The 27,581-nt window shown below is 36.6% G+C and overlaps 1 protein-coding gene across 5 annotated transcripts in view; it reads right to left on the bottom strand.

The window, feature by feature from the left end:
- Positions 1–27,581, bottom strand: part of BRAF (B-Raf proto-oncogene, serine/threonine kinase) — a 166,783-nt gene that overhangs the window by 66,818 nt on the left and 72,384 nt on the right. For all 5 annotated transcript variants that reach the window (XM_040643929.1, XM_040643927.1, XM_040643928.1 and 2 more), the window contains 2 exons: positions 27,367–27,468; positions 17,046–17,309 (listed from right to left, as the gene is read on the bottom strand). In XM_040643929.1, the coding sequence (XP_040499863.1) occupies positions 17,046–17,309; positions 27,367–27,468 (366 nt within the window). The remainder of the gene's footprint in view (positions 1–17,045; positions 17,310–27,366; positions 27,469–27,581) is intronic.

The raw sequence follows: 27,581 nt of genomic DNA, 5'->3' as shown, positions 1-27,581 counted from the left end.
CAACACCATTTATTAAAGAGACTGTCTTCTCCCCAATGTTTATTCTTGCATCCTTTGTCATAGGTTAATTGACCGTATAATCGTGGGTTTATTTCTGGGCCCTTTATTCTGTTCCATTGATCTATGTGTCTATTTTTGTTCCAGTACCACATACTTGGTACGATTACTATAGCTTTGTAGTATATCTTGAATTCTAGAATTGTGGTATCTCCAGCTTTGTTGTTCTCAAGATTCCTTTAGCTATTTGGGGATCTTCTGTGGTTCCATACAAATTTTAGGATTACTTGTTCCAGTTCTGTGAAAAATGTTGTTGGTATTTTGATAGGGATTGCATGCAATTTGTAGATTGCTTTGGGTAGTATGGACATCTTAACATTAGTCTTTCCAATCTATAAGCATGGAATATCCTTCCATTTGTTAGTGTCGTCTTTGATTTTTTTCATCAATGTTTATTATAGTTTTCAAAGTATGGGTCTTTCATCTCTTTGGTTAAGTTTATTCCTAGGTATTTTATTATTTTTGGTGTAATTGTAAATGGAATTGTTTTCTTAATTTCTCTATTTCATTACCAACATATGGAAATGCTACTGACTTCTGGGTATTAATTCTGTATACTGCAACTATACTGAAATCATTTATTACTTCTGATAAGTTTTTTTTTTTTAATGGAGTCTTTGGGGTTTTCTATGTATAGTATCATGTCATCTGCAAATAGACAGCTGACCTTCTTCCTTACCAATATGGATGCCCCATTTATTTTTCTTGTCTGATCACTGTGGATAGGACTTCCAGTACTATGTTGAATAAAAGTGGTGAGAGTGGACATCCTTGATTTGTTCCTGATCTTAGGGTGAAAGCTCTCACTTTTTCACCATTGACAATGATGTTAGCTGTGAGTTTTTCATTATCTTCCTTCAAACCCACTTTTTGAGAGTTTTTATCCCAAACAAATGCTGAATTTTGTCAAATGCTTTTTCTGCATCTATTCAGATAATCATATGATTTCTATCCTTCACTTTGCTGATGTGGTATATCATGTTGATTATCTGTGAATAATGAGCCACCCTTGCATCTCTGGAGTAAATTGAACATGGTTGTGGCGAATGATCCTTTTAATGTATTGCTGAAAATACTTCGCTCATATTTTCTTGCAGATTTAAAGCAAAATCAATGTAATCCTTTAATCACACTGATGGTCCTTAAAAGATGTCTTACTGATCCTACACATAGTAGGAATAAAATACTTATGTTAATGTGTATAATTGGTATTTGCTGGTTACTTGCCTAATATCCCTGTTTCTTCTGGGAGCCTGCCCTTCATTAAAAATCCGCATGACACTAGTAAGGGTTTTAATCAAGGATCACTACTTTTCTGGCTACACGTGACATAAGCTGGTAAATCCGTTTCCCATATCCTTGGCAAAAGCAACTGATCCAGGGATAGACATATGACCCGAACAGTACCAGAGTTTGTCCCTAAATTGACTGAGGCATACTGGTTAAGAATGTTTCTCCTTTTGGGGCGCCTGGGTGGCACAGCGGTTAAGCGTCTGCCTTCGGCTCAGGGCATGATCCTGGCGTTATGGGATCGAGCCCCACATCAGGCTCCTCTGCTATGAGCCTGCTTCTTCCTCTCCCACTGCCCCTGCTTGTGTTCCCTCTCTCGCTGGCTGTCTCTATCTCTGTCAAATAAATAAATAAAATCTTTAAAAAAAAAAAAAAAGAATGTTTCTCTTTTGACTATAGTTATAGTGTGCCAACAGGATAGAAATCTGGAGCTGTTTGTGGCCACCTTCCCTACTACATTGAGAAAATCTAGTTACAGAATGAAGCTAACCTAGGGAGAAGCACAGATAACATCAGGAGTGTGAAGAGGCACTGGAAAGAGAGATAAAAATAATTTTTCTGTATACTTGAAATTCCTCCATCCTGGTCTTTTCCACACATGTCCCATCCTTCCAGGTGAATCTGAATAACTTATAATTGAAAAAGAACTGACGAACACAGTGTGCACTAAAATGAGGCAGTGGGAATTCAGGTTGGTCAGTTTTTAAGGAGGAAGGGGAGTGGAGACAGAGGCGATGTGTAACAATAAAATTCAAGGTTCCACTTTTAAATCATTGAAGTACTTAGCAAAACATAAGTTTCCAAAGAAATTAAAAATCTTTGGGCTACAGGGGAAAAAACAGTGTAAAGGTGAATATAAGACTGGATTTAAACAGTACACTGAAGAAGGAACAATTCAGAAATCCACATTAGGACCTACGATTAGAAAAAAGAGGAGACAGATTTTAGCTCAATATAACCATTCAAACTATCCAGCAAGAGAAATGTTGGAGAAGACATGAGGGAATAGCCTCATCACTGGAAGTATTCAAGAGCCTGGACTGGTACATTGATCCTCTTTATTTGTGGATTCCATATATGCAAATTTCTCTCCTCACTAAAATTTTTTGTATCCTCAAAATCAGTATGTGCAGTGCTTATACAGACATGTGCAGAGCAGTGAAAAATTTTGAGTTGCCCAATGCCCACCTTCCCATCTAAGGATGAACAAGGTGTTACCCTGCCTGCCTGTTCTCACTGTCATACTGTAAACAAGTGCCCTATGCCAGGAGGTTTTTAGGCTAATGGACCCTAGCCAGCTGTGAAGAAATAAATAACCTTGGGGCCAATATCAAAAGACATTTTGGATCATTTACATAATAGTAACTCTTTATTTCCCTTAGAAGCAATGTCCAATATTCATTAATTCAGTGTTTCCGGTGAATTTATAGAACGTAACTACTGCAAATAATAATAACTGGCTGTACCTTCCAGAAATAATGAACAGAGGGAAAGTTCACTTTTACTCCCTGCTACTCATACTCTGTATATTTTATGCAAAAACTTCTTGATTAGCAACCCTCTCATTAGTTTTAAACCCTATCCCACGTCACCAGAGGAATCATTCTAAAGAAGGTATTCTTAACTTTGGGGTGTGTGTGTGTGTGTCAAAAACTTCTGAGAATCTGGAGTGCCTGGGTGGCTCAGTTGGTTAAGCTTCTGACTCTTGACTTCACCTCAGGTCATGATCTCAGGGTCATGAGACTGAGCCCTGAATGTTGGGCTCCATGCTGGGCATAGAGCCTGCTGCTTAGAGTCTCTCTCTCCCTCTGCCTGTCCCCTGCCTCTTAAAAAAAAAAAAAAAAAAGTCTTCTGAGAATCTGATGAAAGTCTTAGATGCTCTCTCTGAAACATAAAATTTCAGAGGGTTCACAGAACCCGAAGCTCATGTATCAACTGTTGAGAAGCCCACTGAACTGAGATTTAGAACTCCATTCCAAAATGTAATTTTATATTTCATTAGTCTGTGCAAATTTTTCATTACTTACAGGGCAAAATTCAAATTCTCCTCAAAATTTTCCAGTTCCTTATAGAGAAAATTTAAAATTCTATAACATGGCATTTAAGGTCATGAATGAACTGTGGCTATCTACTACACCCCTCAGTTCCTTTGGTAATTTCCCTCATGCACTCCTGTCATGTGTCTTCCAGTATAGGTATGCTCCTTTATGCTTAATTCCAAAGTGTATGTATATTTCATCAGCAGACAAAAATATGGCTTTCCACACTTATCAGTAAGGGAAAGTCATCAGTCAGCCCTTCATTCCACTACTGTAGGTTGATTTTTTTTAACTATTTGCTCTTTCATTGATAGTGCCAGTTCAACAGACCGACAGACCAATGGAACAGACCAAAATAAACTCTAATATATAAAGGAAATTAGAATAAAATAAAGGCAGCATCTGAAATAGAGTAAAGATGTCCATGTTGAGACAGTTGGAACTAATCAAGAAAAAAGGTTCATCCATACTTCATACTATATACTAGGGTAAACTCCAAAGAATCAAAGATTTAAATGTGAAAGATGGAAGGAAGGAGCAAACCATAAAAGTACTGGAAGAAAACATGGCAAAATCCCTTATAACCTCAAGTTAGGAAGGCCTTTATAATTATGATGCAAAATCTGCCATAAAAGAAAAAAATGTTAAGTTCAACTACATAAAACTAAGAACCTTTTTACATGGCAAAACAAACTATAAGCAGTCTAAAGACAAATACAAACCGTGAGAAATACATTTGTAACTTAAAAGCAAAGTCATAAGATGAAAGCAAACTGATAAAAACTCTCTGTAACTCATTTAACATGCATGTAATCTTCCTACTATACAAAGAGCTGGAAATTTGAGATTAAGACCAATGACGCAATAAAAAAAATGGGCACAGGATGTGAAAGACAGTTTACACAAACAGAAACAGAAATGGAGTTCAAACGTGAAAAGCTGGTCAACCTCATTAGGAGCAAAGCAAACTCAAACTTGCCAAAATATTTTTCATTTATCAGACTGGCAAAAATCCAAAAGTTTGACAACATGTTCTGCCGATTAGGCTATGGGAAAGAGGCATCTCATACATTGCTGGTGGCAGTACAAAATTAAGCAAGACCTACGAAGCAAAATTTCGAAGTATCTATCAGAATTACACATATAAATTTCCTTTTGATCCAGGCAAGCATACTTTTGGTATAACTACAGTATTCCGGTAAACTACAGTGTATCTATACATTGAAATCTATAGCTATAAAAAGAGTATTTAGAAGTTCTCTATATATGGAAATGGAACATTTCCAGGGTGGTCTACATAAACATTAAAATACAGAATGATATATATACGGTATGATGGCTTGCGTACACAAAGAGGAGTGGGGAAAATAAGAAAAAAAATATTTTTATATTTGCTTGTAGCTACATTAAAAAAGCCAACCAGAAAATACACCCAACACACCCCAAAGGAAAATAGTGACCTAAAAGGTTCAGGGGAACCTGGATGTACAAAATACAGAAACAGGGTGGAAACAAGATTTCTTTATATAAATACCACACGAAAGAATTACCTGTTTGAGAAGAAAAGGAGAGGAAAGGTTTGTTTCATATTTAAAGTTTGAAAAGACTGAAAAGATACTTCAAAAGAACCAGGTTTATGCATCTTCTCTGAATTTCAAAATTAAATATCCTTGATTAGGCTACCAAAGCAGGAACAATTTTTTTCTTTAAAAATTTTTAAAATAAGCATCCTATCTTAATAAAGAGCTAGAGTCAATGTAACTGCCTGAGTATTTTTGCAAAGGATAACTTAGACCAAAACAAAATGTATTAGTCTAAACTTTTGCATATCAGTTTTTAAAGTGAATATAAACCATCTTTTATCGGTGGGTTCATGAAGGCTCACTAAACTACTCTACTTTTTTTTAAAAATTTTTTTTTTTAAGATTTTATTTATTTATTTGACAGAGATAGAGACAGCCAGCGAGAGAGGGAACACAAGCAGGCGGAGTGGGAGAGGAAGAAGCAGGCTCATAGCAGAGGAGCCTGATGTGGGGCTCGATCCCATAACGCCGGGATCACGCCCTGAGCCGAAGGCAGACGCTTAACCGCTGTGCCACCCAGGAGCCCCTACACTACTCTACTTTTATATATGCTTAAATTTTTCCATAATAAATGGTTTTCTTAAAATTTAAAGACCTTCTTAAAGGAGTGGCCATCAAAATTCAGGTGGCCATCAAAATTACTACGTATTATCTGAGCCAGTAGATTAATTTGGTAGTTTAAATTCTCTGCAATGCAGACTTTACTGTATACTTCAAGTAAACTTCATGATACTCTGAAATCTCCTTGTATAAAATGGCACAAAATATAGATGCCAATATATGGGTTTTGAACATAAATCTAAATTTATAGTTTCCTGATTTTATGATAATTTATCCTGATGTGAAGGCCTTTTTCAGGACTGTTATACCGATTAGGTTTGCAAGGAAAAACCTTATATAATCTCCTCACAACATGGTCTTATTAAAGTAAAAAGAGGCTGACTATATGACAAAAATTTCATAATATAAAAGCAATTTATTTAAAAAAATTATTTTTTTATTTGAGTGAGAGAGACAGAAAGAAAGCATGACGGGGGAAGGGTCAGAGGGAGAAGCAGACTCCCAGCTAAGCAGGGAGCCCAATGTGGGACTCCATCCCAGGACTCCAGGATCATGACCTAAGCCAAAGGCAGACGCGTAACCGACTGAGCCACCCAGGCGCCTGATGTACAAGCAATTTTAGAATTACGTATGTCTTTTGGTCAAGATAGACAGATATATAGATATAGATAAAGGTATTTTTTAAAGTAGGCTCTGAGCCCAGTGTGGAACCCAACTCTGGGCTTAAACTCATGACCCTGAGATCAAGACCTGAACTGAGATCATGAGTCAGACTTAACCGACTGACGCATCCAGGCACCTTGGTCAAATTGTATTTAACAGACAAAGAACCAGTGGTCACAGGACTTATAAAGGTGCTAAGTCTTTACTGGTAAAATGCTGTAAAATCAAATCAAATCAAAGATCAAAACTGAAGTTAATAAGTTACCTCGTTAATTAGTACTGCACGGGGGAAAACTTATTTAGTAACAGAAAAAGAAGTCCTTTCACTGTTGGTGAAAGTTAATAGAATCTACCAGGATTCGAGAATGTCCTGGATTCCACAACTATATATATAAAATCAAACACAGTATTTTAAATATCAACATAAGCTAATACTGCTTTCTACAGTATTTTACCTTATAAAGTAGCTATGAGAGGATATGAGTGCATTTTTACAAACTGTATACCACTATGTAATGGGTACTATTATCCTTTCTGTCTACAAAGAAATGGAACATATCACCCTCTAGATCTTTGGTTTCTGCTTTGCTTTTGCTAAAAATAAAGGGGAAAGAAGGGCATTCTTTGGGGTTCTACCATTTACTCTTATCTAATGATGTCCCTTGTCTCAATCTATTTCATTAAAACTTATTTGTGCTATTAGGAGAGTTAAAGTTTTGTTGTTGTTGTTGTTGTTCATTTTTCTTAACATATTTTTATGTGTTCTTCACGTTTTTCCCCAAACTGGCTAAAACAAGAACAGAGCTTTTCCTTACCCCTTCCATTCCACAAACATTTCCACTTTAATTACAGCATAAAGAAGGAATGCTTTTGAAGCATCCAGTATTGCCCTGTCTGTTCCCACTGCCCTTCCTTTCATTTATTTCACATATTCAGGATTACTACCAATTAACAGGTATTTGTTTACAAATCTCTGGCTATAGTAAATCTAGAGACTCATTCCTTCAAAAATACTTAGAGAACACCTACTGTTAGTCACTGATACGCTGCTCTCAGAACTTTCATTCCACAGATGCTAAAATTAACTTAGTAGTTTTAGATATTTTTTCAGATTCCTGTTCTTTCACAACCTTTGAATCAAATCTGCCTATCCTATGCCCCAGGAATCCACTTCCAGTTTTACAATTTAGAAATACCCTATCACTTGTATATGAAGAATCCTGTAAAAGACGTTCATATTTTAGGTTGTTAGTTAATAACAAAAAAACTAAACATAATCTACATGTCCATAAGTAGCCAAATGGATAAAGTGTGGTATATTCAGAAGTTGGAATTCCCCACAGTAGTTGAATTAGAAGAAAAAGACCTATATGTATCAACGTATACATATGTATACCTTGAAATTATAATTTTGTATAAAAAAGACAAGATGCTGAACATTACATATAATATACTACCGTAAATTTTATTTTATTTTTTAAAGATTTTATTTATTTGTCAGAGAGAGAGACAGAGCACAAGCAGGGGTAGCGGTAGGCAGAGGGAGAGGGAGAAGCAGGCTCCCTGCAACAGGCTTCCTGCTGAGCAGGGAGCCCAATGCAGGACTCGATCCCAGGACCCCTGGATCATGACCTGAGCTGAAGGCAGATGCTTAACTGACTGAGCCACCCAGACATCTCTAGTATCATACTACTATAAATTTTAAAAATACTCATAGATACATATATTTAGTAAAGTATGAAATTTTGGAATTAATGTACCCGCATTTATCAGAATGGCTGCTTCTTGGGAAACATGGTGGGACAGTGGATGTTTAGGAGGGGAATGGGACTGGTAAGGGGAACCACATTTGCGTATGTGTGTGCAGTATGAAGGAAATATAACAAACACTCCTATTTGTTCAATGGAGGGTGACTAAACACAGATTTTAATATATTGTCCTTTATACTTTTCCATATAAATATATTTTCTAAATAAAAAATTAAAAAAAAACCCTATGAATATTCTTTTCTAAATGCTAAATTGGTAACCAAAGTCACTAATTTTTAAGTAAGACCTTGCTTTGAAAAACGATGCACAATTTTTAAGCATGTTTTTCTGTTTAGTACTGGTTTACAGTCATGAAAGAAAACTTCTGTGAGCTAGCTACTATCACATTCCTAGTATTACAATACTCTCATTTAGTCTACCTTACTTTTACTTTCTAATCTCAGGCTTACTTGTCTTCTATAGTTCTCTTTTCAGAGCCGAAATGCATTCAGTTTTATTCCTATAATCTCCATTTCTCTTTCTCCTTCTAAAATATATATAGTCTTAGAATGTGTACCTTTTGCTATCTCTAGAAGAAATAACCCTGGCTATTTTCTCTTTTTTTTAATCCAATTTCTATTATTAGAGCATTGCTCATCAGCTCTTATAATTATTCTTTTCTCAGACCTAATTTTGTCTCTGCATGCCATGTAAAATTATTTATAAAAGGAAATTTTCTCTCCAAAAAAGATATATGAAAGCACAGCCTAATATCATTAGCCATCAGGAAAATGCAAATCAAAACCACAATGATGGGGCGCCTGGGTGGCTGAGTCGTTAAGCGTCTGCTTTCAGCTCAGGGCGTGATCCCAGGCTCCTGGGATCAAGCCCGGCATCAGGCTCCCTGCTCCACTGGGAGCCTACTTCTTCCTCTCCCACTCCCCCTGCTTGTGTTCCCTCTCTCTCTGGCTGTCTCTCTCTCTGTCAAATAAATAAAATCTTAAAAAAACAAAAACAAAAACAAACCACAATGAGACACCACTTCACACACACTAGAACAGCTATGAATCAAAAAGACAATAAATGTGGTGGTGAGGAGACGGAGAAACTAAAACCCTCATACAGTACTGGTGAGAAAGCAAGATGCTACACCTGTTTTGGAATACATTCTGGCTGTTCCTAAAAAGATTACTATAGACATATACCCAGCAAAAATGAAAACATATGTCCACACAAAAACTTGTACATGAATGTTCATAGCAACATTATTCACAATAGCCACAATATCCATCTCAGGATGGATAAATAAAATCGGGTATATACAAAAATAGATTATCATTCAACCATAAAAAGGCATGAAGACTGAATCACATTAAAACATGAACAAACACTGGAAACATGCTAAGTAAAAGAAGCCAGTCACAAAGACCACACATTCCAAATGGAATGTCCAGAACAGGCAAATCTATAGAGATAAAAGTAAGTAAGTAGTTGCCTAGGGCTGGGAAGATTGAGGAGAAATGGTCTAAGTGACTACTAATGCATATAGGGTTTCTTTTCTGGAGTGCTGGAAAAGTTCTTAAATTGATTGTGGTGACATTTGTGTAACTCTGTGAATAAACTAAAATCACTGGATTGTACCCTCCGAATGAGTAAATTGTAAAATATGTGAATTAAGTCTTAATCTATAAAAAAATGCTTTTAAATTATGAATTCCAAAAGCCAGGCTTAGGTCAAGCCATGTTTTAGGGTAACTGGGTGAGTCTAATACTTTCTTTGTTACCCTTTTGTTGTTGTATGATTTATGTATTGAGAAGTATACATGAATGAGGGTATCTCAGGCCTAAAATACTTTAAATTTTATTAGATCAATAATATCTTCTAAGTTTTAACATTCAGTGTTGGCCAGGGTCTCATGGTAAAAGTAAGTCCCATATACTATTGAGAGTGTATACTAGTGCCTACCTTATCCAATAATTATTTCTAGGTATCTAACATAAAAATATTCCCACAGTGTTTCAGGACACAGGTATTTAAATGTATATTACAGTATCACTTAACTATCCATCATGAAAAATGGCTAAGTAAGTTAGATATAATCACTCTAAACAATAATTTTAAACATAAGAAACAGCTCTGCATGAAACAGCTCTGTGGAAAAAAAGATTTAAGTATAATATAAAAGGTTAGTCTTTTTCTCCTGCCAGAGCATGACCCTCCACATTCCTTTTTTTTTTTTTTTAAAGATTTTATTTATTTGATAGAGATAGAGACAGCCAGCAAAAGAGGGAACACAAGCAGGGGGAACGGGAGAGGAAGAAGCAGGCTCATAGCGGAGAAGCCTGATGTGGGGCTCGATTCCAGAACGCTGGGATCACGCCCTGAGCCGAAGGCAGACGCTTAACCGCTGTGCCACCCAGGTGCCCCGACCCTCCACATTCTTAACACTTCTTTCTCTCCTTAAAGTCTATTTCATATAATACTTAGACAGCCCTATCAATTTTCTTTTGGTTACTAACAGCTCTTCATTTCATTTTTTTAAAAGTTTTATTTAAGTGATCTCTACATCCAACGTGGGGCTCGAATTCATAACCTTGAGATCAAGAGTCACACATGTTCTTCCAACTGAGCCAGCTAGGTGCCTCTCTTCATTCCTTTTTTTAAAAAACAGATTTGAGGTATAACTGACCTACAATAAACTACATTAAGTATTTTGTCTGATACATTTTGACATTATGTATAAACCCATGAAATCATCACCACATTCAAGATAATTAATGTATCCCATTAAAGCTTCTCAAAGTTTCCTTGTACTCCTGTGTAATTCCTCCCTCCTGCCCCAGGACCAGGCAAATACTGATCAAAAGCTGTCACTATAGAACAGTTTGCATTTTCTAGAATTTTACATAAGTGTAAAATACATATTCATTTTTGTCTGGCTACTTTCACTTAGCATGATTATTCTGAGATTTATTTATGTTGTTGTGTCTATCAGTAGTGTATTCCTGTGTACCACATGGTATTCCATTTTATGGATATACCACAACTTGCTTAACCATCTGTTGATGAACATTTGGGGCTAAGAACAATTCTGTACAAATCTTTGTATGGACATATGCTTTATTTTCTCTTGGGTAAAACCTAGAAGTAGAATGGCCGGATCATATACTAGGTGTATGCTTAACTTTTTACAGAACTGCCAAACTTTTTTTTGAAATTGTGGTGGAATACATATAACAAAATTTAACACCTTAACCATTTTTAAGTGTACAGTTAGCTACGTTAAGTACATTCACATTGCTGTGTAACCAATCACCATGACTCTTTTCATTTTGAAAACTGAAACTCTAATACCATTAAAGAACAACTCCCCATCTCCCCCATCCCCGCCCCTTGCAACCACTATCCTATTTTCTGTTTCTATGAATTTGACTACTCTAGGTAACTCAGATAAGTGGAATAATACAGTACTTATCTTTTTGTGACTGACTCAAGATTCATCAATGCTGTACAATGTGTCAGAATTTCCTTTTTAGGGTTGAATAATATTCCATTGTATGCATATTTCACATTTTGTTTATTCATGCATCTGTTGATGGACACTTGGGTTGATTACACATTTTTCATTATTATGAGTAATGCTGCTATAAATATGGGTGCATAAATAATCTCTTTGAAACCCTTCCAATTCAACTGGGTATATATTCAGAAGCAGAACTGCAAGATAATATAATTCTAGTCTTAGTTTTTTGAGGAACCATCATACTGTTTTCCATAGTGGTCACACTATTTTACATTCCCATTAGCAGTGCACAATGGTTCCAATTTCTCTACATCCTTGCCAATGTGCTATTCATTTTTTCCTCTTTCCTCCCTTTCTTCTCCTTTTCTTTCTTGACAGCAGCTATGCTAATGGATGTGAGGTGGTAGTTCACGTGGCTTTGACCTGCATATTTCTAATGATCACTGTTGAGCATCTTTTCAAGTGTTCGTTAGCCATTTGTACATCTTCTTTGAAGAAATGTCTATTCAAGTCCTCTCCCCTTTTCTTAATTGGGTTGTTTAGGTTTTTTTTAATTTTTATTGAGTTGTATTAGTTTTTAAAAATACGTTCTGAATATTAACCCTTTATCATACACATGATTTGCAAATATTTTTTTAAAGTATACTTTTTAAAAAAATTTATGTCAGAGAGAGAGCACCAGCAGGGGGAGCAGCAGGCAGAGCAGGCAGAGGGAGAAGCAGACTCCCCACTGAGTAAGGAGGCCAACGCAGGACTCAATCCCAGGACCCTGAGATCACAACCTGAGCCAAAGGCAGACACTTAACTGACTGAGTCACCCAGGCGTCCTGATTGTGTTGAGTCACATAGTTTCTAATTATGATATAGTCCTATTTTTTTAATGTATGTTACCTGTGCTTTTGTTGTCATATCTAAGAAACTACTGCCAAATTTAGCATTGTGAGGCTTTTCTTCTACGTTTTATTCTAAAGGTTTTATAGTTTCAACCTTACATTTACGTCTTTGATCCATTTTGAGGGAATTTTGCATATAATGTAAAGTAAGGGTCCAACTTCATTGTTTTGCAAGTGCACATCCAGTTTTCCCAGCATCATTTGTTGAAGAGGCTGTCCTTTCCCCTACTGAGGGGTTGTGGTAACCTTGTCAAAGATCCTTTGACCATACATAAGAATTTATTTCTGGACTCTTTATTTCACTGATCTGTATGTCTCTATGTCTATGCCATTCTGTAGGTTTGTAGTAAGTTTTGAGATCAGGAAGTGTAAGACCCCCAACTTTGCTTTTTTCCAAGACTGCTGGCTTTTCAGGATTCCTTAAGCCACCACATTAAGTTTGGGATGGATTTTTCTATTTCTGCAAAAAACGCTGTTGGGATTTTAAAAGGAACTGTATTAAATAAAATTACCAAATTGTTTTACAAAGTGACTGTACCATTATACATTCCCACCAGCAGTGAATGCAAATTTCAGATATTCCACATTCTCGCCAACAGTTGGTACGGTCACTCTTTCATTTTAGCCATCCTGGTAGGTGTACAGTGTTATCTCGTGCCTTTCACTTGCATTTCCCCAGTGACTAATGATGAGCATCTTCAGTGTACTTATCTACTATCTACATATCTTCTATGGTGAAGTATCTGTTTAAATCTTTTGCCTATTTTTTGAGTTATTTGCTTTCTTATTATTGAGTTCTGAGAGCTCTTTGTATATTCTGGATACGTGTCCTTAATCAGGTGTATGTTTTGCAAAGACTAGTCTGTGGTTTGTCTTTTTATTTTCTTAACACTGTCTTTTGAAGAGCCTAAGTTTTGTTTGTTTTAAAGATTTTATTTATTTGACAGAGAGAGAGACAGCCAGAGAGAGAGGGAACACAAGCAGGGGGAGTGGGAAAGGAAGAAGCAGGCTCCCAGTGGAGGAGCCTGATGCGGAACTCGATCCCATAACGCTGGGATCACACCCTGAGCCAAAGGCAGATGCTTAACGACTGAGCCACCCAGGCGCCCCTGTTTGTTTGTTTTTTAGATTAAAAAAGAAAGTGTTCAATTTTGGCCTTTCTTATTACTGGTTACCACTCTTCATACTCCCAGCCCTGTGGCAGATAACCACCTTTTTTTTTTTTTTTCATTCCTCCTGAATTCTTTTTTAATTAACGTATATTATTTGTTTCAGGGGTGCAGGTCTGTGATTCATCAGTCTTACACAAAGGAGCATAAGCTTTTAATTTCGATGAAGTCCAATATATGAATATGTTACTTTTCATTCCTTCCTCTGTATTCAACTTTCTTTCTAAATTAATTTTTGGTAGTTCCTTCAAGCAGAGCCTGGGAAAGGTAATTTCTCACCCAGAAAGGCCTTTATTGTACTTTCAAGTCATATTTTAGCTAAGCAACTTACAGGCATTTCTCAGCATTCTGAGTATACTAGTCTATTGTCTTCTGGCTTCTACAGCTGCAACAATGAAAATTTTTTTGATAATCTAATTGTGATTTTTTAAAGAGAATTTTTTTCCTGAATGGTTTAAAATACTATCCTTTCATTTTGTTATATCTAATAATTATGGATTGAAATTTATTTATACAACTTAGGGCCTTTGTTTGCCAAATCTTTAGACTTATGTCTTTCACAGATGATAGCCATCATTTCTTTGAATTTTGCTCTACTCCTTTCTTTCTTTCTTTTTTTTTTTTTTTTAAAGATTTTATTTATTTATGTGACAGAGAGACAGCCAGCGAGAGAGGGAACACAGCAGGGGGAGTGGGAGAGGAAGAAGCAGGCTCATAGCGGAGGAGCCCGATGTGGGACTCGATCCCGGTACGCCGGGATCACGCCCTGAGCCGAAGGCAGACGCTTTAACGACTGCGCTACCCAGGCGCCCCTCTACTCCTTTATTTCTATTCTCACTTTTTGGAACTCCTCTGAGGCATATAAGGAAAATGTTCACTCCATCTTTCATATCTCTTATCCTCTCTGTTAGGTTTTTTTTTTTTTTACTCTCTTTCCTTGCGTTCTACAGTTTACTAATTCTCCCTTTAAACTTTTTACCTCATCCACTTTGTTTTTTAAAATATTCTAATTTTTATTTAGCATTTCAATACTTCTTCCGTAATATGCTGTAATTACTTGACATACTGAGATTTTATTTAAAGTTACCTTGCTACTTCCTCAAACCAGTATCAACTTATATTCATTAGTTTTTTTCCCTAGTGACAACTGTTTCTTTTGAACTTTCTATTTTTCCTTTGGTCTAAGTTGTTTGAATTTTTCCAACTCTATTATGAAAAATTTCACAGAAAATTAGAAGGAACGATATAATTAACATCCAAATTCCCTCTATTTAGATTCTAAATTTTTTTCATGTTTATTTTCTCTAACATTTTGTTTTCCATCTTACCATTTGAAACAAAGTTCCAAAAGGATTGACTGAGATAGGAGTCAGAATAGTGGTTACTTTTGAAGGTGATCACTGAATTGGAGGGGGCATGGGAGATCCCTTCTCAAGCACTAGAAATGTTCTGTATCTTGATCTCTGTGGCAGTTACATATGTAGAAGGTCACTCAGCTGTCACTTGAGATTTGTATATTTTACTGTGTGTAAGTTTTATTTCAAAAAAGAGGGTGGAAAAAAGTTGTAAATGTCATGACAATTTATCCCTCAATACTGAAAAATGTATTTCTGAAGAATAAAGACATTCCCCTACATAATTACATTCCTGTTATCACACACAGGAAAATTAATAATTCCATAACAGCATATTTAATCGACATTCACCATTTCCCATCACAAAAATGCCTTTTATAGCTCTTCCCCAACCTAGTATCATGCACTGCATTTGTTTACATCTCTTTAGTCTGTTTAGAATAATCTTTTTTTTTTAAAGATTTTATTTATTTATTTATTTGACAGAGAGAGAGAGACAGCCAGTGAGAGAGGGAACACAAGCAGGGGGAGTGGGAGAGGAAGAAGCCGGCTCCCAGCAGAGGATCCTGATGTGGGGCTTGATCCCAGAACGCTGGGATCACGCCCTGAGCCGAAGGCAGACGCTTAACGACTGAGCCACCCAGGCGTCCCTAGTGTAGAAAAATCTTCATCTTTTTTGTCCTCTATGACACTGAGTCCAGGCCATCTGTCTTACAGAATGTCCAAATTCTGAATCTGTTTCTTCATAGCACTTCACTATTTCTTTTATCCCCTGTTTCTTGTAAAATGGAAGGTTCAGAAGCTTAACAACGCCATCATCTTTAGCAAGAATACTTCACAGATGGTGACAGTCATCCACTGAGTTTAACATTTCAGGATCACCTAGAAGTTCTATTTGGTTCCTTCTTAGAGTCCTGCTGTTTTTAATTCTTATTCTTAAGTCTTCTAATGCACTGATAAGCTCTTTCCTTGTGTATTTTATAACATGGGATTTTGTGCTTATCAGTGGACATTATCTATGTGGATTCCATGAGCCCTAGATAGGCCAAAGAGATTCTGCATTTGCTTCTGCCTAGTGCCTGACTGCTATTACCTCTCCAGGACCAGTTGTTCAGTTGAAAGTTCCTGGACAGCGCCCATAAGTATAAATATGAACCCCACACCATGATGAGGACAGGCCTACAATTAAGAATTCAAGGGAAACTTTAATATTTATCTGGACAGCTGGTGAAGACAGACAAATTTCATTGTTATTTATGTATGCTGAGTAGGTAGATTTTCTTCTAGTTCACCCTTCTGCTGAAGGTAAAGCTCTTCAAAGGCTCAGCTTTATGCAAGGATCTGAGTTCCAACTACCCTTTGTGACACTGGCTGAAGGCCTAGTCTTACATCCCCACACACTGACACGTACATCCCTTTGTTGCACAGGGTTGACAAACTGAGCTCACTGGAAGTCACTGCAGCACTTTTCCCATGAAAATCCAGCATTACTACTAATGCTGTGCGCAGGGGAAAAAAATTAAAACTACTTTGATTTCACTTGTATTTGGAAATGCAATGGTTTTTTATTAATTTCAAAAATAACCATATACACTTTTAAAAAGTAGTGATGTTACAGGTGCATTAAATCCAATACAGTACTTGTTGCATTTAAGGATTATAGACCACCTGTAAAATTGTGCAGATTTCCCTGCTTTAAATGTTACTTACAGAGTACTCTGTTCTAATGGTAATACTAATCATCAGCAAAAGTTATGTAGACAGAGAAAAAATATCAAGCACACTAAAAATCCAACATTTGATAGTAAGTCCAAACAGGGATTTCTCAAGAGCAAAGAACAAAGCTTACCTCACATATGTTAGACAACAAACAAGCTCAAGTCTTGAAATTCTTTTTGATTCTAAACTCGTATTTAGACTTGAGTGTGGTTCAAGTTTGGTAGATAGGTTAAAATGTTAAACTGGACACTAAACACAATTTATTCCAGTCAAGAGACACAGACAGTGGCACCAAATAATTATGTCTTTTTCACTCCTGTTTGAAATGGATGCTTCCATTTGCATGACCACGGAGTATGAAATGGTAACATATTTCAGTTTCAACAACTACTCTTTCTGAAAAACACAAAGAAAAAGCAATGATGATATTAAAAGTTGACTCACCACTGTCCTCTGTTTATTGGGCAGGAAGACTCTAACGATAGGTTTTTGTGGTGACTTGGGATTGCTCCTTGATATATCTGTGGGATTTTGAAAAACTGAAAGAGATGAAGGTAGCACTGAAAGGCTAGAAGAGGAAGAAGATGTAACGGTGTCCGTTGATGCAGAGCTAGAAACAGAAAAATCAGTTCCATTCCCCAGGGATTCCAATAACTGTTGTTCTCGCTGTTGGAGGGCATCTAGCTTGCTGGTGTATTCTTCATAGGCCTATAAAATAAAGCAGATTTACGTTGAATCTGGACTTTTTCCTGACAGTAACAAAAGGAAATAAGAAATTTAAGTCTGATTATAATCTCTTTAAAATCTAGCTAACAGGGTTTTAAGTTAGAAGTTACAAAATAAATGCTAAAAGTACTGTAAATTAATACTTCTACTTTTAAATTGATAAATCTTTTGTGATAAGATACTACACTACATTGAGAAACTGACAAAAACATAAATGTCTAGAACAGCCATGAATGTTAATCTAAAAATGCAGTATTTACAATGTTCTGGTCATATTGCAATTTACCTTCCAAACCACATATCTAACATAAGAGAAAATACTATATACATCAAGGGTAAATACAATCTCTATTAAAAATTTTTTTTTTCCAGAAAACTTGTAGGCATATAAAGTTTTATACCTTTTCCCCCTCCAAAGAACAGAGAGAGAGGTTGAAAGGAGATGAGGTCTTAAAAGAGATTTGTCAAAAAATAAGACTCAAAAAAAAATCAGGTACAGTGTCAGATCTCACCATTACCACCAAAATCTCAATAGGACTTAAAAGATGTATAACTGCCACCTTCTTTCTGAAATAGCTATTAGTTAAAATACTTTATTCTCCTCACTATGGGTCTCTGATGATCCCATCAAATACTGCTTAGAGAATAAAATTTTATCTGAAAAGGTTTACACCCTGCAGACAAGAAATTCTGGGGCCATTATCCATCAGGGTTTCTTTCTACAAGTTTCATTTGACTAAAGCTATAAAGTCAAATGACCACATAAGATCACATTCTAAAAGTAACAAGAATTTTGAAAACCGAGTGATATTGAAAGTAAGGAGATGGAATGAACTGGAATATATATGTCCATGGTTCTTTAAGGCAGTGGTAATCACTCTCCCCCACACCACAGTCCATCATTTCTGTCTACCACCATACATAGATGCAATAGCTACAAACATTTATAAAAGGCTACACGGGAGAATCAAAGATTTTAAAACGGCATTTCTAATCACTCAAAGAGTTCATTATTGGGCTGCAGAGAAGCAGGTGGATGTACTTTTATTTAGGTGCTGTACATGAGAAATAAACCAAAAACATTTTTGATACAAGGTGAGAATGAGGAAAGAAGGGGCCTTAAAATGTTAGCATTTAGATAGATGGAGCTAAGTGGAAAAAAGAGAGTACTGTGTACAGGAGAAATTCTGCCATAAAGTAAAGAGGTCAGAAATTTTGGGGCACCTGGATGGCTCAGTCGGATAAGTGTCCAACCTTGATTTTGGCTCAGGTCATGATCTCAGGGTCCTGTTATGGAGCCCTGTGTCAGGCTCCACACTCAGTATGTAGTCTGCTTGTCTCTCTCCCTCTGCTCCTCTCCCCCACCTCCTGCTCTCAAACAAACAAGTAAAATCATTAAAAAAAAAAAAAAAAAAGTAGGAAATTTTAAGGCATAGAGGGAAAACTACAGACCCGTATAGCTGAATGCCATTTAAGATCTGAGACATAGCAAGGCATCGATATATGCTTGTGGAATTTAAATGAAAAACAGCAATGCAGGGAAGCAAATAATAAGACTGGAAAAATGGGTAAGGGGCCAGCTTGTAGAGAGTGTATATACCATGCTCTTAAGCCTGAACTTCATTCCACAAGCAAGGGAGTATTATCAAAGGTAGAGGGGAATGAAAGAGAAATTTTATTTCAAGAAAGACCACTGCACTTGCTATACGAGATCTTAAAATGTAATTCTGAAGGAAAAAAAGAAGAAAAATATTAAACTGAGCCACTGAGGTAAAGGGCCTAAAGTACATCAAAACGCCCTCTCCTTTAGCCTACTAGCTACCCTATCCTGATTCCAGAAATGTTTAATAGCATTTCAGGGCATTATAACCAAATTAATTCAAAATTTTCTAAGCTCTATTTTGATTTAGGTTTCAGTTCCAAGATCTAATTACTTAAGGACATCTCTTGCAATAGGATCCACTTTTTGACCATTTAAAATCAGTCAATTAAGGGGCACCTGGGTAGCTCAGTCAATGAAGCATCCACTCTTGATTTCCACTCAGGTCAAGGATTTCCACTCAGGATTCTCTCTCCCTCTCTCAAAAACAACAACAAAAAAAAACAAACAGAAAAAAAAAAAACACACCCCACAAAAAACCAATCAGTCAATTAATATACAGTAAACATACATGTGCCTGGCACTGTTTGGGGCTCAAACTACAAAAATAAAGACTGACACAATTCCTACCCTTGGAAGAACGTACACATACAGTCTAAGAGATAAAAATTACCTCCTGCATAGATCAAATCTTATTTACTATCACCTGGACAAGTACATTTATTACACAAAGTTAGCCTTAGGAAAAGTAACACATGTAAACAATTCTCAGAGTGTTATTTATCAAAATGTTAGTCTTAATTTTTCAAAATATACTGTTCCCTCCATTGCGGATTACAAACTATTTCACTGCATTTATCAACAGCTCTTCCTTTTCTGAAGTACAAAAGCATTTACTTATTCCACCTCCCTCCATCCTCACAGCCACAATCTATCAAGGCACTTGTGCCTGGTGTGGCTCATTTCTTTCTTTCTTTCTTTCTTTTTTTTCTTTTTAAAAAGATTTTTACTTATTTATTTGACAGACAGAGAGACAGCCAGTGAGAGAGGGAATACAAGCAGGGGGAGTGGGAGAGGAAGAAGCAGGCTCCCAGGGGAGGAGACTGATGGAGGGCTGGATCCCAAAATGCAGGGATCACACCCTGAGCTGAAGGCAGACACTTAACTACTGAGCCACCCAGGTGCCCCTGCCTGGCTCACTTCTTCCCATTATTTTTGCTGTATTCAGTGTGGATTACTCTTTTAACATTCCCGCCTGAAGTTCTCTAAATCTCTTATCTCTAAACGTATTTATTTTGACTCTACCTTCCAGATCCACAAGTTCCAAATGATGACAAGATCTCAATTTGTAACTGCCCTTGTCCTTGAGCACACCTTCTTAAGTTTCCATCTAACTAGTTAATCTGTTCACGCGCAACATTAATCCCTTCAAGTTTCTTAGATTTGGGCCTTCATTGTCTTGACTCTCTGTCTAATTCTTATTCTTTTACCAACTTGCTTGTCAAATACAAATATTGAGTACATCCTATCATTCGATTACTCCACTCTTTCTCTCAGGTAACTACACACTGCTGAAGAAGATAATAGTAAGACAAAGCCAATTAGTTCCACCATCAATTCATGGAAATTAGTCCTTCACACTACTACCTGAAAATTTTTAGTTATTTTAATATCATATTATGTTTTTCACAATACTTAATCCAACCTTTTCTATGCTTCTTTGGTTCCTTACCTTCATCCCTCAATCTTTTTAATTCACTCAGAAAAAAGCATCAACTTCAAATTTACTCTAAAGATCAAAGCCATCAAATAAAAGCTTCCTCTTCTTTGTCTAAGCAATTCTCCACACCTTTCCCCATCCTTCTGTTCTCAATTTAGTGCTGGCACTGAGTGTTTAGGGCCTCAGGCCCTGCTACACTGTAATCCCCATTTTCTCTTATGTCTTCCAACCATTTCCTCTGTTTTCTTACCCAGCAAATGTGAACGCATGTCTTCCCACATAAATGCACACCTCAGCCACCACCACTGCCATTAACAAAATTCTTGTGGTTCTTCAAGATGTTGTAGATCTGATACTTTTCCAGAACGCAGCTTTCTGAAAACCCTATTCTTTCTCATCAAAATCCTACTTATTTTTTGAGACACCTGGGTGACTCAGCCAGTTAAGCGTCAGACTCCTGGTTTTGGCTCAGGTCATGGTCTCATGGGTATTGGGATTGAGTCCCATGTCAGGCTCTGCGCTCATCAGGGAATCTGCTTGAAGATTCTCTCCCTCTGCCCCTCCTCCCACTTGCACTCTCCTGCGAGCTCTCTCTCAAATAAATAAATCTTAAAAAAAAAAATCCTACTTATTTTTCAAAGTTCAATTCAAAGCTCTGCTTGATAAAACCCAAGAGGTATTGTCTTCACCTCCTTTAGAGTATTATCACGTTCTTCTTTATATGTCTCTTTCTTTCTCATTTATGAAAAAATTTTGTGAGGATTAAATGAGATAATACAAGTAAAAGAAGTTATTACAGAGACTACCATATAGCAAAAGCCCCCAAAAATTCTTATTAGTAATAATAAGTAGTATGAGTAATTCTTATGTTTATTACTGTTATCACTCTATTACTTAGCTGAGTTCTTAACATGATTACTAAATTACAAGCTAGCTGAAGGCAAACATCATGTCAGATGTTTCTGAATTAAATAAAAGAGTACAGGGGCACCTGGGTGGCCCAGTGGTTTTAACCGTCAGACTCTTGATTTCGGCTCAGGTCATGATCTCAGGGTTGTGAGACTGAGCCCTGCGTCGGGCTCCATGCTCGGTGTGGAGACTACTTAAGATTCTCTCTCCCTCTCCCTCTATCCCTCACATTCAACCCCACTCGTGCTCTCTCTCTAAGAAAAATAATAATAAAATTAAATAAATAAAAGAATACAAGAACACTTAATATCGTTAGGATAACAATATCCCCCTAAACTGACCTACAGATTCACTGCAATCCTTATCAAAATCCCAGTGGCTTTTTTGCAGAAATGGACAAGCTGATCTTAAAATTCTTAGGGAAGTGCAAGGTACTCAGAATACCCAAAATAATCTTGAAAAAGAACAAAGTTGGAGGATTCACATTTTTCATTTCAAAAGTTACCATAAAACTACAGTAATGAAGACATGGATATTGGAATAAGGATACATGTGCAGAACAACACAATAGAACTGAGAGTCAAGAAAAAAAGCCTTACATTTATGGCTAACTGATTTTCGACAATAGTGCTGGTACCACTGAATATCTACATGCAGAAGAATGAAGTTGGACTACTACCTAACATTATATTAAAAAATTAACTCAAAATGGATCGATCACACACCTAAAATTACCAGCTAAAACTACAAAGCTCTTAGAAGAAAACATAGGAGTAAATCATCATGACACCAGATTAGGCAATAATTTCCTAGATATGACACACTAAAAGCACAGTAACCAAATAAAAAACAGACAAACTACACTTCTCGAAATTAATACTTTTGTACTTCAAAAGCCACTACCAAAAGAATGAAAATAAATCCCGTAGAACAGGAGAAAATATTTATAAACCGTATCAGGTAAAGATCTATTATCCAGAATATACAAAGAACTCTCACAACTCAAAAATAACCCAGTTTAAAAAGTGGGCAAAAAATATGAACTGATATTTTCCCCAAGAACATACACAAACAGCTAACAAGCACATGAAAAAGATGCTTAAAAGGACTGCTGGGTGGCTCAGTTGGTTAAGCAACTGCCTTCGGCTCAGGTCATGATCCCAGGGTCCTGGGATAGAGCCCTGCATCTGGCTCCCTGCTCAGCAGGAAGTCTGCTTCTTCCTCTGCCTGCTGCTTCCCCTGCTTGTGCGTTTTCTCTCTCCCTCTTTTTTTTTTTTTTTAAGATTTTATTTATTTATTCAACAGAGATAGAGACAGCCAGCGAGAGAGGGAACACAAGCAGGGGGAGTGGGAGAGGAAGAAGCAGGCTCATAGCGGAGGAGCCCGATGTGGGGCTCGATCCCAGATCACCGGGATCACGCCCTGAGCCGAAGGCAGACGCCCAACCGCTGTGCCACCCAGGCGCCCCTCTCTCTCTCTCTCTTTCTCTCTCTCTCGCTCTCTCTCTCTGGGAAATAAATAAAATCTTTTAAAAAAAATGCTTAACATCTTTAGTCATCAGGGATCTAACCGGTTGCAAACCAAAACCACAATGGGACACCGATTCACAACTACCAGCATGACTATTCAAAAAACAAACAAACAAAAAATGAAACAGAAAATAAGTACTGGTACTGATGTGGAGAAAGTGAAACCCTCATACACTGCTGGTGGGAATGTAAAATGAAGCAGCCACTTTGGAATACAGTCTGGTAGTTCCTCAAAAAGTTAAAACATCGAGTTACCACAGGACACAGCAATTCCATCCCTAGGCATATGACCAAGACAACTGAAAACATATGTTACATAAAAACTTATATGTGAATGTTCATAATAGCTTTACTCATGACAGCCAAAAAGAAGAAACCCAAATGTCCAACAATTGATAAATGGATAAACAAAATCTGTGTATCCATATGATGGAATAAAAAGGAATGAATGCTACACTGAATGCTACATGCTACAACATGGATGAATTTTGAAAACATTACGCTAAGTGAAAGCAGCCTGTCACAAAATGCTACATTATGTGTGATCCCATTACATGAAGTATCCAAAAAGGCAAGACTATAGAAATACAAAGCAGATTAGTGGTTGCCAGGGGCTGAAGGGAATGACTACTTATGGGTCAAGGTTTCTTTTTGGGGTGAAGAAAAAACTTTGGAATTAGTGATGGACTTGGTGATGATTGCACAACTTTGTGCATATACTAAGAAACCACTGAGTGGTACACTTTAAAATAAAAAAGTGAATCTTACATTATGCGAATCATTTCTCAACTAAAAACGGGAGGAAAACTATGGATCTACTTTAAACAAATGGGAAAAAGCAGTGAAATAAAATTTTTCTTTTAAAGCTTTTATTTGAGAGAGAGAGAGAGAGAGAGAGAGAGAGATGTCACAAGCAGGGGAAGCAGCAGAGGGAGAGAGAAGCAGACTCCCCGCTGAGCAGGAAGCTGGAGGCGGGACTCAATCCCAGGGCTCTGGGATCATGACCGGAGCAGAAGGCAGATGCTTAACAAACTGAGCCACCCAGGCACCCTAAAATTTTTTTTATCATTATTTCATTAAATTTATTCTTACTAAACTTCATCTCACAAGATACAATGAAATCTTACAAACTAACCAAAAATGATATTTAATGAACCGCTCTGCATTCCATGGGAAGCACCTTGCTTCCAATATTTTTGTTTTAATACAATTTCTCTGCATTATCCTGGATTCTACATAGATTAAAGATCAAAAAGGTTGTTAGCATCATAATAATGATACAGCAGTTAAGAGCAGAATCTGAATTAAGAATGTCTAGATTTAAAGTTTGGCTATACCATTTACTAACTGTGTAGCCTTAACCATGTTAAACTTCTCTGTGCCTGAGTTCCTCCATCTTTATAAAATGAAAATGAGAATAGGAAGTATAACTCATAGGGTAGGTTGAGGATTAAATGACCTACTATATGCTTGGAACCGTGTCTGGTACATAGCAAGTACTCAGTAAATGTTAGGTGCTACTATTAACATCTATCTGTCTGCAGGGAACCCTAGCATATATGTAAATTCTGTGGTAGCTAGGACTCAGTGTGTAACACTAGATAAGTAGGGTGATTTCAAAAACACCATTCCTTCACTTCTGGAATCCAATATATATCAGGTCCAAAAAGAAGAATCTACTACTAGAAGAGCATCCAGCATTATATCTTACACACAGAAGGCTTTCAAATACTTTGCTGGATGAGTGAAGAGAGAAAAATGGGAGAAAAAGAAAAAATTCTGGGAAATGACTTATCTTTTCTTCCTCTGGATGATGATTTAAAAGAGGAACCAAAGATTAAAAAGATTAAAAAGAAATACGAATGGCCAATAAGCACACAAAAAAATGCTCAACATCATTAGTCATCAGGGCAATGCAAATCAAAACCATGAGATACCACTTCACACTCACTAGGATGGCCATTACAAACACACATACACCGAAGGTAAGTGTTGGCAAGGACGTGGAGTAATAGGAGCTCCTGTGTATTGCTAACAGGAATGCAAAAGGCAGCTACTGTGGAGAAGAGTACGGCAATTCTTTAAAAAATTAAATATAGAATTACCACATGATTCAGTAATTCCACTTCTGGGTATATAGTCAGAAGGAGTAAAATAAGCATTACTCCTGATAACAAAAAGGTAGAAATGAACAACCATTTATGGTATCCATTGATAGATGAATCAATAAACAAAATGTGCAATATTATTTAGCCTTAATTTGCAAAGAAATTTTAACCCATGCTACAACACAGATGGACTTTGAAGACATTATGCTAAATGAAATAAGCTAGTCACAAAAGGACAAATACTTTACAATTCCATTTATTTTATTTGAGTAGTCAAATTCATAAAGAAACCAGAATGGTGGGTCTCAGTGGATAACCACGAGACTTGGTTTTTCACTGAAGGGCCTTCACATATCAGTACCCGAAGGTCTTTTCCCTGGGCCTCGTCAACTTTCCCCAGGGAAAATACTGTTATCTCCAGGCAGGCTCGTCTTCATAGTATATCAAGTGGTGTAAGTTCCATGTTTATTGTCTGTAATTCCATTCCCTGATAAAAACACAAGCTGCTTGAAGTTTGTTTGTTTGTTTTTGCTATATCCCCAGAGCCTAAAAGCATAAATATAAACGGGCACTTAATAAATATCTGCTGAATGAATGAATCAAAAATTTATGGAGCACTCAATACGTGTCAAGAATGATGCTATTTCATAATTATAAACTTAACGAAACCTTCAATTACTACATGTGTGATAGTATTCCCATTTTACCAATGAGGTGAGATATAAGAAGGTAACCTATCGCCAGAAACTAAGGAACAGCTAAGATTCAAACATAGGGCCTGTGTGACTCCAAGGTTCACCTTAACCACTATATTACAGCATTTTCTACAGAGAAATTGTGCAGAGTTTGTCCCTGAGAATAAGGATCTACATGCTAATGATACAGTCTATGAGGTATGGTCTGCTGTATATTTGAACAGTAAAAACCCTGAAAAGTGTGAGTATGGAGGAGGCAGTGAATCTCTGCTATACTCAAACATGGTTATTGATGTGACTGTATTACAACTAAGCATGGGGGAAAGTCTCCCAAGACACAGATGTGGCTGGCAGGAAAACTGCTGGTTAAGTTGTCTAATTCTAATTAACAAAGAATTACTATTTTCACCAGAACTCTGCCTCCTTATGACTCCTGTTCTTGCCCTCCTCAGACATAAAAGTAAATCAGCATGGAATATTAGAAAGTACATGAATTCTAGTCCTGGTACTGATATCTGGTAGTGTGCTCTGGGATAAGCCATATGAAGAAGACAACAGCTTATTAGTGGTTATTTCCAAATTCCAAATTTATTTTAGAAATGCAAACTTAACTTAAAAGATTTAACATGCCTTTTAAAAGCAATTAGAGGGCTAAATTAGAAATTTAGTTTAGGAGTCTATCAATCTAAAAATCTCCAGCATTTGAAGGCAAATGGTAACCTAATCATTTGTAATTTAGAGTTATATTCCTGGATGACTAGTGATTACAGCTGGAGCCAGCTTTTACAGAGACAGTCAGTATGAGCAGTGGTGAGCAATGTGGGCTGTGAAGCACGACTACCTGGATTCCCTAACAGCGTGCTCATCATGGAACCCGAGTGACTTACAGAAGGAAACCGATGCCAAGAAAGCTTATCTGTGATTATAATAGTAACTACTACCTCATACTAACTACCCTAAAAATTTACAATGATGCTCAAAGCTTGATACAAAAGCCTAAAGGCACTATTAAACAGTAAAGCTAAGCAATTTTGAGTTATTTAAATATTATATATTTTACCTATTAAGAAAGCCAAAACCAATTTGGGGGGGGTTGTTCTGGAAAAAAGATATTTTACCAGGAAAATATATATTTTATAAAAATTTGCCCCATTTCTTAATACGGTAACTAGTTTCCTAACCTCTACAACCGAATGCTTTCCCCCCTCTCTTTTTTTAAATAAGTTTTTCACCAGGGTAATATTTTTCAGTTTATACACGATTTGTTCTTCAGTTTTGTTATTTTCCAAATTACAAAATACTGCATATTATTGTAACAAGTGAAACAAGATTAAGAAGCATAAGAAAGACAAGGGTAATTAACCTTCCCCTTTCTCATCTCATCTCCTAAGAGAAACAATACTACCAGTACAAACGCTTATGATAAGTTCTTGTTTTTGTTTTCAAAATTACAACAGATATGATACTCAATAGCTTACCTCCAGATAAATTGATGGTGGATTATGCTCCCCACCAAATTTGTCCAATAGGGCTTCTATATGTTCCTGTGTCAACTTAATCATTTGTTTGATATTCCACACCTGAAAAATATTTTAAAAGAATGTAAAAATAAAAGTAATTTAGGATACGAATTAGACTATTTTTATTAAAATGTTTATTAAAATATTGCAGTAACTGCCAGTGTTCCTTGAAA

Source organism: Ursus maritimus, unplaced genomic scaffold (assembly GCF_017311325.1).
Source record: "Ursus maritimus isolate PB19 unplaced genomic scaffold, ASM1731132v1 scaffold_3, whole genome shotgun sequence".
NCBI classification, from domain to species: Eukaryota; Metazoa; Chordata; class Mammalia; order Carnivora; family Ursidae; genus Ursus; species Ursus maritimus.
The sequence above is the reverse complement of the archived record's forward strand: the minus strand, read 5'-3'. Positions and strand labels throughout refer to the sequence as shown.